We start from the raw sequence: 14,959 nt of genomic DNA, 5'->3' as shown, positions 1-14,959 counted from the left end.
GGCCAATTATAAATTACAAAATAAATTTTAAAAGTATCTATGTCGAGTGTGCAATACAACGGTGCTGCTTTTGTTTTGAAAATCGTTATTTGTATTACTTCCGTGTGGACGTATGTGTGTGCGTGATTGTGAGTGAATGTGAACAGCTGCAATCACAAATTACAAAATAAAGTTGAAAAAACATCTATGTCGTGGTGCGCAATACAACTGTGCTGCTTTTATTTTGAAAAGTATTATTTATGGGCGTGTGTCCGTGTGTAACCTGCGAGTGAAAGTGCACATGCAGCGACAAGTGATGCACGGTTTACACCCGAGACGCTAAAAAGAGAAAAGTTGATGAAGACTGGCGTGTTTTCAACAAGACATGGACTGCCAAGCAACGTTCCCTCTAAGGTGCGTGCCTGCGCAATTGCGCACTGCTCAAGCGTCCACTGCGCGCAGCAAATATATGCCGCGCACCAAATCAAATCCCATCTGAATTCTAAACAAAATAAATATATTTATTCAATGTAATTTTGCAATGCAGCTTTGAGTGACAGTGACAACAAGCGGCCCTAACGGTGTTCGTCAACACCGTTCAATTATTGTAACGTCTATCGAGATGCTTCAAGGACAGGAATTATATCGATCACTTTATTGAGCAAAACTGTTTATATTCGGACATAACCACACCAAAAACATGAGTAAAACAATTCTATCTCGAAAAACTAGTCATTTTCTGCCGTACAAACCCGGCCAAAACCAACTTGTCATCTGTCACCAACACGCATACCACTAAACCACTGGTGCGTTTAAGGCCACACAAAAAGTCGGACAACTCAAACACCACACAAAGTTACACTATGACTCCTCAGTCATACGTGTGCTTATTTTACTGTCATTTATTATTAATGTTAATTTATTTATATTAGTCATGGAATGCTGTTACACACACTATGTTGAAGTATTACTATTATTATTAATTATTATTATTATTATTTATCTTACGGTATATATCAAAAATAATATTGAGCAAAATTTAATTGAAATATTGTCGATGTGGCCCTCCAGCAGTGCTCGGGTTGCTCATGCGGCCCCCGGTAAAAATTAATTGCCCACCCCTGATGTAGCAGTATTGCTAAGTGCTAAACAAGATATACAAACATAATAAAATAACCACTTACTGTGAAATGTCTGCTTTAACTAGGATAAAGACTGATGGGAGGTTTATATCTTACCCTTTACATCAACAATTCATCATAATCCTGACAAAGGTACAAAAAAAAAAGAAGTTTTTTGTGTCTTTCTGGCCATCTCAGGGTCTAAGTTGGATGTCAAAGTTGACCAACTTGTGGGTTTATGTCCACAACCTTCCACTATCCAGGTGAGAAGCATGATTTATAATCTAGAATTAACTTTCACCAACTCAGAGTTGATGCAGCAGCTCAATATGTCAATATAGCATCATAAGCTAGTTAGTTCTGTGTGATCACGGCGCCGCTAAAAGTACCGTGATTTCCGGACTATAAGCCGCACCTGACTATAAGCCGCACCAGCTAAATTTAGGGGAAAATACAGATTGCTCCATATATAAGCCGCACCCGACTATAAGCCGCAGGGTTTTGATGTGTAATTACCGTAGCATATAGGGGTTCCTGCTACCCCGGAGGGGATTGTCGGGACAGAGATGACTGTTTGGGAACGCAAAGCGTCCCATTTATTAACAATAAATCTTTCATTCATTCAATCAAACTTTCACATCTTTGACATGGCGAACAGCATTCGTGCAGAGTACAAATAATACAACGGTGCAAAGTAATACAAAGTGCTCGCCTGTACGTTATCAAAATAACCAGCCTACCGGTATATGAAAAGTCAGTCTTTAATCATTGTGTCATCGTCTTCCTCCTGCGTACTAAAACCACCGAAATCCTCTTCGTCGGTGTCAGAGAAGAACAGGCCGTAAATAAGCCGCACCCTTGTATAAGCCGCAGGGACCAGAACGAGGGGAAAAAGTAGCGGGTTATAGTCCGGAAATTACGGTAGTTAGAGCTTATAATGACAATATCGCTAATTCTTGTTAATATTCAGGTCATGACATGTAAATGGAGTATTGTTGGTGCTTTTTGGATATTTTTAGAGGGCTTTGTGGGCGGAAAAGAGTACCTCTATTAGCTGCATTGTTAGCCACCTCTTGCTGTATTTGACGACTTAGAATGCACAGGAACAAAAAAAAATGTGTTCTTGTCTTACATAAGGACTGTGAATGATAAGCAAAATACCAAAAAAAAGGCCAGTTCCCCTTTAATAACAGAAGAAACTTAAAGCACCTGATGGAAAAGCGAGGTGAGCTTTATCCTCCATTTCTGGTGCCAGGCGGCGCCGTCGCCCAGGTTGACCAACTCGTCCATCTGCTTCACCGTTTTGATGGTGGTCACCTGCATGGGATGATCATTGACATGAAATTAATCATTATTAATAATAATAATAGTAATAGTAATAATAAGCATAGAGGAAGTCCGCTTACAGAGAAAACCCTTTCTGGGTAACCTTTGGCCCTCATGTTGGTGTCGTGGACCTGCTTCAGAATCATCCAGGCCTCGTCGTGCTTCCCATTCTGGAGAAGAAAAACAGTAAAAACTCAAACATGACGTTGAAACAACATGCTTTTTGACAACGTTTAATCAATGTTGGGTTCTAACGTTGATTTGACCATTGAATTCTGGAAATTTTTCCAATCAGTCTTCTACAACACAAATACAACGTTGAAACAACATGCTTTTTGACAACGTTTATTCAATGTTGGGTTCTAACGTTGATTTGACCATTGAATATTGGTCATTTTTCCAACCAATATTCCACAACCCAAATACAACGTTGAAACAACATGTTTTTGACGACGTTTATTCAATGTCGGGTTGTGACGTTGATTTGGCCATTGAATTTTGGTCATTTTTCCAACCAATATTTTACAACACTAATACAATGTTGAAACAACATGTTTTTTGACGACGTTTATTCAATGACAGGTTCTGATATTGATTTGACCATTGAATTTTGATCATTTTCCCAACCAATATTCTACAACACAAATACAACATGCTTTTTGACAACGTTTATTCAATGTCAAGTTGTGACGTTGACTCAATTGAATTTGTGTCATTTTCCCATACAGTAGTCTACAACACAAATACAACGTTGAAACAACATGCTTTTGACGACGTTTATTCAATGTCGGGTTGTGACGTTGATTTGACCATTGAATTTTGGTTATTTTTCCAACCAATATTCCACAACACAAATACGTTGAAACATGCTTTTTGACAACGTTTATTCAATGTTAGGTTCTGACATTGATTTGACCATTGAATTGTGGTCATTTTTCCAAGCAATATTCTACAACACAAATACAACGTTGAAACAACATGTTTTTTGACAACGTTTATTTAATGTCGGGTTGTGACGTTGATTTGGCCATTGAATTTTGGTCATTTTTCCAACCAATATTCCACAACCCAAATACAACGTTGAAACAACATGTTTTTGACGACGTTTATTCAATGTCGGGTTGTGACGTTGATTTGGCCATTGAATTTTGGTCATTTTTCCAACCAATATTCTACAACACAAATACAACGTTGAAACAACATGTTTTTTGACGACGTTTATTCAATGACAGGTTCTGATATTGATTTGACCATTGAATTTTGATCATTTTCCCAACCAATATTCTACAACACAAATACAGCATGCTTTTTGGCAACGTTTATTCAACGTCAAGTTGTGACGTTGACTCAATTGAATTTTGGTCATTTTCCCATACAGTAGTCCACAACACAAATACAACGTTGAAACAACATGCTTTTGACGACGTTTATTCAATGTCGGGTTGTGACGTTGATTTGACCATTGAATTTTGGTTATTTTTCCAACCAATATTCCACAACACAAATACGTTGAAACATGCTTTTTGACAACGTTTATTCAATGTTAGGTTCTGACATTGATTTGACCATTGAATTATGGTCATTTTTCCAAGCAATATTCAACAACACAAATACAACGTTGAAACAACATGTTTTTTGACAACGTTTATTTAATGTTGGGTTGTGACGTTGATTTGGCCATTGAATTTTGGTCATTTTTCCAACCAATATTCTACAACACAAATACAACGTTGAAACGACATGTTTTTTGACGACGTTTATTCAATGTCAGGTTCTGATATTGATTTGACCATTGAATTTTTATCATTTTCCCAACCAATATTCTACAACACAAATACAACATGCTTTTTGACAATGTTTATTCAATGTCAAGTTGTGACGTTGACTCGATTGAATTTTGGTCATTTTCCCATACAGTAGTCTACAACACAAATACAACGTTGAAACAACATGCTTTTTGACAACGTTTATTCAATGTCGGGTTGTGACGTTGATTTGACCATTGAATTTTGGTGATTTTTCCAACCAATATTCCACAACACAGATACGTTGAAACATGCTTTTTGACAACGTTTATTCAATGTTAGGTTCTGACGTTGATTTGACCATTGAATTTTGGTCATTTTTCCAATCAATATTCTACAACACAAATATAACGTTGAAACAACAGGTTGTGACGCTGATTTGACCATTTACATTTTTGGTCATTTCCCTACTAACATCGTGAATTCAACGTTAGACATCGACGTTGTCTCCATTTACAAATACAACAATTTTGCAACGTTGTTTCAACGTCAGTTTTAAAGGAAACGTACATATAATTAACGTTGTAACAATGTCTCGTGCTTGCCGGGTAACATGCTTCGAAGATGGCGGCAAGTATCAAAATTCATGATTTTTAGCTTTATAATATACAAAATTAGCTAAGAAGCAAGCGGTTAGAGTGTCCGTCCTGATATCGGTAGGATGTGAGTTCAAACCCCGGCCGAGTCATACCAAAGACTATAAAAATGGGACCCATTACCTCCCTGCTTGGCACTCAGCATCAAGGGTTGGAATTGGGGGTTAAATCACCAAAAATGATTCCCGGGCGCGGCCACCGCTGCTGCTCACTGCTCCCCTCACCTCCCAGTGGGTGATCAAGGGTGATGGGTTAAATGCAGAGAATAATTTCGCCACACCTCGTGTGTGAGACAATCATTGGTACTTTGACTTTAACTTAAATAAAGTGTTAGCATACTAAGGTTAGCATGACGACGTAGTGTGTTTGTTGCACTTTCAAGGTGGCCGAGGCGTTAAGCGCCACCCGAATGAAGGTGAAGTGCACGAAGCTGACCTCCAGGTAGAAGCGGGGGCTCTCAGGCATGGTGCTGAGGGCCGAGATGGCCGCCACCGAGGGCAAGGCGCACACCATCACGAAGACGCGCCAACTGTGGAACTGGTAGGCGGAGCCCATCTGGAAACTCCAGCCTGCGGAAACAAAAACATGGACAGGAGAACGCGGACTAAAGGTGAAGATATGACGCGTCTCACCGTAGTGGGGGATGATGGCCCAGGCCATGGCCGAAGCGTAGATGCCGCCGATCATCCAGAACATGCAGAGCCAGCTCAGATGTTCTCCTCGCTTCTCCTGAGCCAGGAACTCCGAGTAGTAGGAGAAGACGATAGGGATGGAGCCACCGATACTAGGACAGTAAAAAAGGACACACCATTGCACCTGCAGTCTCGCTCACAGCCATCAGGGGGCGTCGGCGATGTCGCATAGTCCTCACCCGACACCCGAGGCCAGGCGGCAGAAGAGGAAGGAGACGTAGCCCTGGACGAAGGACGAGAAGAAGGCGAAGACGCTGTTGATGGAAAGCGAGATGAGCAGCGTCTGCCGCCGGCCGATGCGGTCGGCCAGGCCGCCCCACACGAAGGCGCCCACCATCATCCCCAGGTACACGATCAGACCTGAGCACAGAGGAGAGGGAGAGTCAGGCGAGGGGAGGCGAAAGTGAGGAGAAACGAATGAAGGGCGGAAAGGAGGCACGGCGACGTCGTGGCTAACTTGGAAGCTAAAGTCAGGGCACAGGTGAAAATTGTACATGTCCACCATTCAATCATTATGTAAGACAAGAACACATGTTTTTACAAAACCCCAAACCAGTGAAGTTGGCACGCTGTGTAAATCGTAAATAAAAACAGATTTGCAAATCCTTCTCAACTTATAGTCAAGTAAATAGACAGCAAAGACAAGATACTTAACGTTCGAACCGGAAAATGTTGTTATTTTTTGCAAATATTAGCTCATTTGGAATTTGATGCCTGCAACGTGTTTCAAAAAAGCTGACACAAGTGGCAAAAAAGACTGAGAAAGATAAAGAATGCTCATCAAACACTTATTTGGAACATCCCACAGGTGAACAGGCTAATTGGGAACAGGTGGGTGCCATGATTGGGTATAAAAGCAGCTTCCATGAAATGCTCAGTCATTCACAAACAAGGATGGGGCGAGGGTCACCACTTTGTGAACAAATGCGTGAGCAAATTGTCGAACAGTTTAAGAACAACATTTCTCAACCAGCTATTGCAAGGAATTTAGGGATTTCAACATCTACGGTCCGTAATATCATCAAAAGTTTCAGAGAATCTGTAGAAATCACTGCAAGGCCGAAAACCAACATTGAATGCCCTTGACCTTCGATCCCTCAGGCGGTACTGCATCAAAAACCAACATCAGTGTGTAAAGGATATCACCACACAGGCTCAGGAACACTTCAGAAAACCACTGTCAGTAACTACAGTTCGTTGCTACATCTGTAAGTGCAAGTTAAAACTCTACAATGCAAAGCAAAAGCCATTTATCAACAACACCCAGAAACGCCGCCGGCTCCGCTGGGCCCGAGCTCATCTAAGATGGACTGATGCAAAGTGGAATAGTGTTCTGTGGTCTGACGAGTCCACATTTAAAATTGTTTTTGGAAACTGGACGTTATGTCCTCTGGAACAAAGAAGAAAAGAACCATCCGTACTGTTATAGGCGCAAAGTTCAAAAGCCAGCATCTGTGATGGTATGGGAGTGTATTACCCAAGGCATGGGTAACTTACACATCTGTGAAGGCACCATTAATGCTGAAAGGTACATACAGGTTTTAAAGCAACATATGTTGCCATCCAAGCAACGTTAGCATGGACGCCCCTGCTTATTTCAGCAACACAATGCCAAGCCAGGTGTTACAAGAGCGTGGCTTCGTAGTAAAAGAGTGCGGGTACTGGACTGGCCTGCCTGTAGTACAGACCTGTCTCCCAATTCAAATCTGCTGAAACACTTACAAAAGCAACATGCTTCGACGAAGCTAGTAAAGAGAGACACAGACTCCGATGCCACTTCACCTCCACCTCCACCTAAGGATTTTAACGGAGGGACTGCTATCCAGGACAACATTGATAGAGCCATTGCAGCGTATGTGCTAGAAAACATGCATGCTATTTCTACAGTGGAGTCACCCGATGTCAGGCAGCTAATTAGCATGATACCGGCGTCAAACAGCAAATGGCACGGAAAACATTTTCCACGTACCTGGACAGTGAGTACATAAACATGGAAAGCGAGCTAAAGAAGACACTCCAAACTCTGCCTCTGCTCATCATTCAGCACTGAATGTACACACACTCTGTCAATTCTCTTATATAATGTTGCTCTTTCATTCTAGACTTCTAGAGTGTTTGATTATCACATCACTCTAAATGTATAGACTATAAAGTTCACAAACATAAAGAGGGATCCTAGTGGACCAGGCCAATCTTTCCTTATCTCTAAACTAAAACTTGGGAAATGCGTAGAGTGTTCTGGGCTTCAGTACAGTGTTGATCTCCTGAAGACATGATTTTATTTCACAATTCCTTGAGAGAAAAAAATGCCTGGTTAGGCTTTGTGTATGTAGTGTGTGCCTTCCTTGGTTTACAGCTATGTTGTTATTATGCTGTTTGTTACTTATGTATGTTATGTTGCAGCTATTTAAAATAGTTTCGTCAATTTGTTCTGGCCTGAAATAAATTGGCCCTTTGAAACATCTTTGTCTTTGTGTGTTGTATGTAGACCACATTGCTTAGCAGAGTTCAGTGATGCAAATGCATGCCAAGTTGATCAACACATTGTATTATTCTCCAGTGCAATAACAGTACTGAAATGAAGGCTAAAGGGCATTAATGGGAGCCTTAAAAAAAAAAGAAGAAAAAAAGAAGTAACTAAATACTTACTTTTCACAGTAACACATTACTTTTTGGTGTAAGTAACTGAGTTAGTAACTGAGTTACTTTTGAAATAAAGTAACTGTAACTAGTTACTGGTTTTCAGTAACTGACCCAACACTGGTTATTAATAGGGGTGTGAAAAAAAAATGAAATTCTTACTTATAACGATTCTTAATCAATTTTTAAAGAATCCTAAATCGATTTAACCCTTGTGTGGTGTTCGGGTCTGTGGGACCCGTTTTCGATTTTTATTAAAAGAAAAATGATACAATTAATTAATTTTTCAAACTGAGACTCACTGGCTTTGGCTCATTTTCTGTGAAGAACATATATCAGAATACATATTTAATGAACACACACCATACACCCCCCCTACACATTTCTATTACATATAAGATGTCCGGGGTCCACTGCACCCAGGGCTAATAGAAGTGTGGAAATTGATGTTCTGTGTACCACACGCCCACACACACACTCGCGCACACACACACACACAAAGCAGGCCTAGAAGGGGAGGACAGAGTGTAGGTACACAGAACATCAGAGGGTCAAATGTGCGACAAAATGAGAGCAGACAGTGTTGACAAACAATGTTGCAACCTTGTGTGGGAAGCGCAGGTGCAGAAACACAAAAGAAGAATCCCTGTGGGATGCAGAAACTGGCAGAGAAATTTCCATGCAACGTTCATATTCTTGTTACTCAGCCAGTGTTTGTGGGTCTTAGACTTAGACTTACTTTTTATTGTCGTTCAAATTTGAACTTTACAGTACAGATAAGAACGAAATTTCGTTGCATTAGCTGGTTGGCAGTGCAGGATAAAAAAGCAATAAGGTGCAGATATAAATACATAGATTACTGTAAAGATAAATATATTGCACTTTTGCATATGCATCTACGTTTATGGATGTATGTTATATTGTCTTTATATTCCAGCGAGTTCATCCATTTTGGGGGGGAATTGAGGGGATTATTATGATGCGTTCAAGAGTCTTACTGCCTGAGGGAAGACGCTGTTACAGAACCTGGAGGTTCTGCTACAGAGGCTGCGGACCTCTTTCTAGAGTCCAGCAGTGAAAACAGTCCTCGGTGGGGTTGGGAGGAGTCTCTGCAGATTTTCTGAGCCCTGGTCAGGCAGCGGCTTTTTGCGATCTCCTGGATAGGAGGAAGAGGAGTCCTGATGATCTTTTCCGCCGTCCTCGCCACTCTCTAGAGAGACTTCCAGTCTGAGGCATTGCAGGCTCCAGTCCAGACAGAGATGCAGTTGGTCAGTAGGCTCTCTATAGTGCCTCTGTAGAATGTGCTGAGAATGGGGGGAGGGAGCTGTGCTCTTTTCATCCCACGCAAAAAGTGCATGCGCTGCTGAGCTCTTTTTACAAGAGCTCCGGTGTGTAGGGACCAGGTTATATTGTCAGTTATCTGCACCCCCAGGAACTTGGTGCTGCTTACCATCTCTACCGCTGTGCCGTTGATGTAGAGTGCAGTGTGGCTGGACTGGTGCTTCCTGAGGTCGACAATGATCTCCTTGGTCTTGTCGACATTCAGGACCAGGTTGTTGGTTCTGAACCAGTCAACCAGATGTTTCACCTCCTCCCTGTAGTCCATGTTGTTGTTGTCACGGATGAGGCCCACTACTGTCGTGTACTTCACAATGTGGTTAGTAGTGCACCTGGCGCAGCAGTCATGGGTCATCAACGTGAACAGCAGCGGACTCAGGACGCAGCCCTGGGGGGAACCGGTGCTCAGGGAGATGGCACTGGAGGTGTTGTTGCCCACTCTCACAGACTGGGGTCTGTCTGTGAGGAAGTCAAGCAGCCAGTTGCATAGGGGGGTACTGAATCCAAGGGGGGCCAGTTTGCTCACCAAGTGCTGCGGGATGTGGGGTGTTGAATGCCGAGTTGAAGTCCAGAAACAACATCCGCACGTGTGTGTCCTTTCCTTCCAGATGTGCTAAGCTCAGGTGGAGTGCAGAGGAGATGGCGTCCTCTGTGAAATGGTTAAGGCGATAAGCAAACTGGTATGGGTCGAATGTGGGGGGAAGTCTGGAGACAAAGTATTCCTTTACCAGCCTCTCGAAGCACTTCATTACAGATGTTTTTTGGGATAAGTCAGTATTTTAACATAAAAGTGTTTGATTGTGAGGCATTAAAAGCCCCAAAATGCAACGGGTCCATCAGACCCACAAACACTGGCTGAGTAACAACAATATGAACACCACACAAGGGTTAAGAAGAAAATACATTTTATAAAAAAAATGTAATCCATTTTTTTATCGTTTTTAAAAGCTGGCATGCCATATAAGGCCTTAATTTTTGCAAAATCCATTTAATAACCCATGTTTACTTACTATATATATATATATATATATATATATATATATATATATATATATATATATATATATATAGTGGGGCAAAAAAGTATTTAGTCAGCCACCCATTGATTGTCAATGGGTCGCTGACTAAATACTTTTTTGCCCCACTGTATATATATATATATATATATATATATATATATATATATATATATATATATATATATATATATATATATATATATATATATATATATATATATATATATATATATATTAGGGGTGTGGGAAAAAATCGATTCGAATTCGAATCGCGATTCTCACGTTGTGCGATTCAGAATCAATTCTCATTTTTAAAAAATCGATTTATTTATTTTTTTAAATAATTTTTTTAATAATTTTTTTAAATTTTTTTTAAATTAATCAATCCAACAAAACAATACACAGCAATACCATAACAATGCAATCCAATTCCAAAACCAAACCCGACCCAGCAACACTGCAATAAACAGAGCAATTGAGAGGAGACACAAACACGACACAGAACAAACCAAAAGTAGTGAAACAAAAATGAATATTATCAACAACAGTATCAATATTAGTTACAATTTCAACATAGCAGTGATTAAAAATCCCTCATTGACATTATCATTGGACATTTATAAAAAAATTTTAAAAAAAGAACAATAGTGTCACAGTGGCTTACACTTGCATCGCATCTCATAAGCTTGACAACACACTGTGTCCAATATTTTCACAAAGATAAAATAAGTCATATTTTTTGGTTCATTTAATAGTTAAAACAAATGTACATTATTGCAATCAGTTGATAAAACATTGTCCTTTACAATTATAAAAGCTTTTTACAAAAATCTACTACTCTGCTTGCATGTCAGCTAGGGGTGTGGGAAAAAAATCGATTCGAATTCAAATTGCCATTCTCACATTGTATGATTCAGTATCAATTCTCATTTTTCAAAAATCAATTTTCTTCCCCCGCTCCCGGCAATGTGTATGTGCCTTCTGGGCTACCGTAGGTATTGCGCAATAAGCAGCGTTGCTACCTGGTGGCTAGCTAGTACTAAGGGGAGTGTACAGTGTAGTGTTGTTGTGTTGCCGCTAAAATGCAGGTAAAAGAAAAAGACACAGAGCAGCCTAAAGAAATACAACCGCCTCCGCGGGCTTTGAAAGCAAACGTTCGGAGACACTTTGGATTTTACCGTGGCAAGAAAGGGCTTGACATGACTCATGCAATTTGCAGACTTTGCAACGCTAAAGTTAAGTATGTTGGGAATACTTCAAATCCCCACGCTCACTTGGACAGACACCACCCACAGTTATCAGAGGAAAAGGATCATCCACTAACACCACCGGCAGCAAAATTGGGTTTGGTTTTGAAATTGTATTGCATTATTATGGTATTGTTGTGTATTGTTTTTATTTTTTTATTTTTTTTAAAGATTAAAAAAAAAATCGTTTTTGAATCGAGAATCGTGTTGAATTGAAAAAAAAATCGATTTTGAATCGAATTGTGACTCCAAGAATCGATTCTGAATCGAATCGTGGGACACCCAAAGATTCACAGCCCTAATATATATATATATATATATATATATATATGTATATATATATATATATATATGGCCCCTGAGTCAAAGAGTTTGGACTTCCTGCTATAAGTTCTGTTTATGAGTATCAAACATGCGTTAGTCAGTAAGTTTAAGCATTTAGTTTTTCTTTGGCAACAGCTGAGATAGGCTCCAGCACCCCCCGCGACCCCGAAAGGGACAAGCGGTAGAAAATGGATGGATGGAACATGAAAAGTACAGTAAGGTCCAAGGAGGCTAACGACCTACAGAGCACAGGAAGTGAAGTTAAGAGCGTGACACAACAGTGTGTGATGTTGACAAGTTGCTAATAGAAACAAACTGCAGTCTTTTGTTGTTCCACCTCCCTCATCCCTGCCATCTATCATCTTGCCATCTGTGGTGATGCACGCACACACACACACACACACACACACACACACACACACACACACACACACACACACAAGCCTTACTGACATCCTGTCAGCAGCCTTCTCGCTAAGTGCTAATAAGCCAGTGTGGCTGTGAGCTAATAAAGAGAAAAGAGCAGTGCTGTTGAAAAGCTTGTGTGACATGTCAACTTTGACCAAAGTGTGTTTGGTGTGCTTTTTATTGTCCATAAGCCTCAAATCATGGAAGGAGTGAACACAATATCGTTGGTTTCATTCAAACATTTAAAGTAAGGGTGTCCAAACCTTTTGACACGGGGCCGCATTGGGCTATACACATGAATGTGTGTGTGCATATATATATATATATATATATATATATATATATATATATATATATATATATATATATATATATATATATATATATATATATATATATATATATATATATATATATATAATATCGGACTGCCGATATTATCAGCCGGTAAATGCTTTAAAATGTAATATCGGAAATTATCGGTATCGGTTTCAAAATTATCGGTATCTGTTTCAATGCAGGCCCGGTCACATAATAACTACGGCTTTTCACACACACAAGTGAATGCAAAGCATACTTGTTCAACAGCCATACAGGTCACACTGAAGGTGGACGTATAAACAACTTTAACACTGTTACAAATATGCGCCACACTGTGAACCCACGCCAAACAAGAATGACAAACACATTTCGGGAGAACATTCGCACCGTAACACAACATAAACACAACAGAACAAATACCCAGAACCCCTTGCAGCACTAACTCTTCCGGGACGCTACAATATACACCCCCCTCTACCCCCTACCCACCCACCCCCACCTCAACCTCCTCATGCTCTCTCAGGGAGAGCATGTCCCAAATTCCAAGCTGCTGTTTTGAGGCATGTTAAAAAAAAAGAATGCACTTTGTGACTTCAATAATAAATATGGCAGTGCCATGTTGGCATTTTTTTTTCCATAACTTGAGTTGATTTATACTTATACTTGTTACATTGTTTAATGCATCCAGCGGGGCATCACAACAAAATTAGGCATAATAATGTGTTAATTCCACGACTGTATATATCGGTAGGCCGAGTCACACCAAAGATTATAAAAATGGCACCCATTGCCTCCCTGCTTGGCACTCAGCATCAAGGGTTGGAATTGGGGGTTAAATCACCAAAAATGATTCCCGAGCGTGGCCACCGCTGCTGCTCACTGCTCCCCTCACCTCCGAGGGGGTGAACATGGGGATAATTTCACCACACCTGGTGTGTGTGACTATCGTTGGGACTTTAACTTATAAGTGTGGTGAGTGTTTTGCATTTTTCCCATCATGCTTTGCAGTGGATTTAAATTGGTGTAATTCTAAATGATGTACTGTGCTTGGACATTTTTTTATAAAATCCACAAATTTCAGTGAGCAGGTTGTGTTATGTGTGTCCATGTGTGGCGACTTTTTGTGTTGGTTCATTTGCGCCATGAGTGGGAAAGGTTGTTTGGATTGGGTCATATGTAATAATGCTGCGCTGCTTACACTTCAAAGTGCAATTCACGGTCATTAATATAAATTTCTAAAGTTGTCCACAAGATGGCGACAAACTAGCAGAAATTATAGTGTGAAGATATTTAAAATTCAGTAGGACTGAATAGCAACAATACATAACCAAACGTGTGTGTGTGTGTGTGTGTGTGTGTGTGTGTGTGTGTGTGTGTGTGTGTGTGTGTGTGTGTGTGTCAGTGCAAAGAAGGTGACTTTCACTCTCCTCCTCGATTGATTGCAGGGAATGCTCTCTTCTATCTGTTACCGTGTTTCCACGGCGACGGCCGTGCATATTAGCATACTAATAATGTGTGTGTGTGTGTGTGTGTGTCATTTTGGTGTCGCTGCCCGGAGGTGTGTGTGATTCATGTGCTTCACTGGTAGCAAGAGAGACGACGCATTGCAGCAACATGACGACAGACAAGACACGCGTGGTGACCAGCTGCATGATGAGGATGAGGATGATAATGATGATGATGGGTGTGGGTGGGGCACCCATCACCCTTTCAGCAAAGAGTTCCCGTCTTCCTGTCAGCATGTTGAACTGCGACCACTACTCGATTTATATTATTACCCACCGGCGTTCATTCGGAGCCACATCGCATTGAACAGACTTCTTCTTTTACTCAGTAAAAAGTCAACATTGCCACAAATATGCGCGCTTTTAGGCCAAACTAATCGTTGGTGTGCACTCACACTGCTCTCTCTGTCACGTGACCAAAAACTGCAAGGTAAGGACTTGGGTGGCCCAACTCAAAGATTCCAAAACCAAGAGCTTGTCCGCTGGGTTATAGAGGAACTATGCCTATCATTCACAATTCCTATGTAAGATACTGTAAGAACACAAATGTTAAAAATATATGCATTCTAACTCGTAAAGTATGGCCGGTGAGAGGTGGCTAACCGTGCAGCTAATGAGAGTACAACACTGTGCCCATG

The 14,959-nt window shown here is 40.6% G+C and overlaps 1 protein-coding gene across 6 annotated transcripts in view; it reads right to left on the bottom strand.

The window, feature by feature from the left end:
• sv2a (synaptic vesicle glycoprotein 2A) overlaps positions 1 to 14,959 on the bottom strand; it is a 65,728-nt gene that overhangs the window by 18,175 nt on the left and 32,594 nt on the right. For 4 of the 6 annotated variants that reach the window (XM_062029181.1, XM_062029180.1, XM_062029182.1 and 1 more), the window contains exons 3-6: positions 5,699 to 5,879; positions 5,263 to 5,611; positions 2,507 to 2,596; positions 2,310 to 2,417 (exon numbers count right to left, since the gene is read on the bottom strand). In XM_062029181.1, the coding sequence (XP_061885165.1) occupies positions 2,310 to 2,417; positions 2,507 to 2,596; positions 5,263 to 5,611; positions 5,699 to 5,879 (728 nt within the window). The remainder of the gene's footprint in view (positions 1 to 2,309; positions 2,418 to 2,506; positions 2,597 to 5,262; positions 5,612 to 5,698; positions 5,880 to 14,959) is intronic. The other 2 variants (XM_062029185.1, XM_062029184.1) reach the window with 1 other exon arrangement.

The sequence above is a fragment of the Entelurus aequoreus genome, linkage group LG20 (assembly GCF_033978785.1).
Source record: "Entelurus aequoreus isolate RoL-2023_Sb linkage group LG20, RoL_Eaeq_v1.1, whole genome shotgun sequence".
Taxonomy (NCBI): domain Eukaryota; kingdom Metazoa; phylum Chordata; class Actinopteri; order Syngnathiformes; family Syngnathidae; genus Entelurus; species Entelurus aequoreus.
The sequence above is the reverse complement of the archived record's forward strand: the minus strand, read 5'-3'. Positions and strand labels throughout refer to the sequence as shown.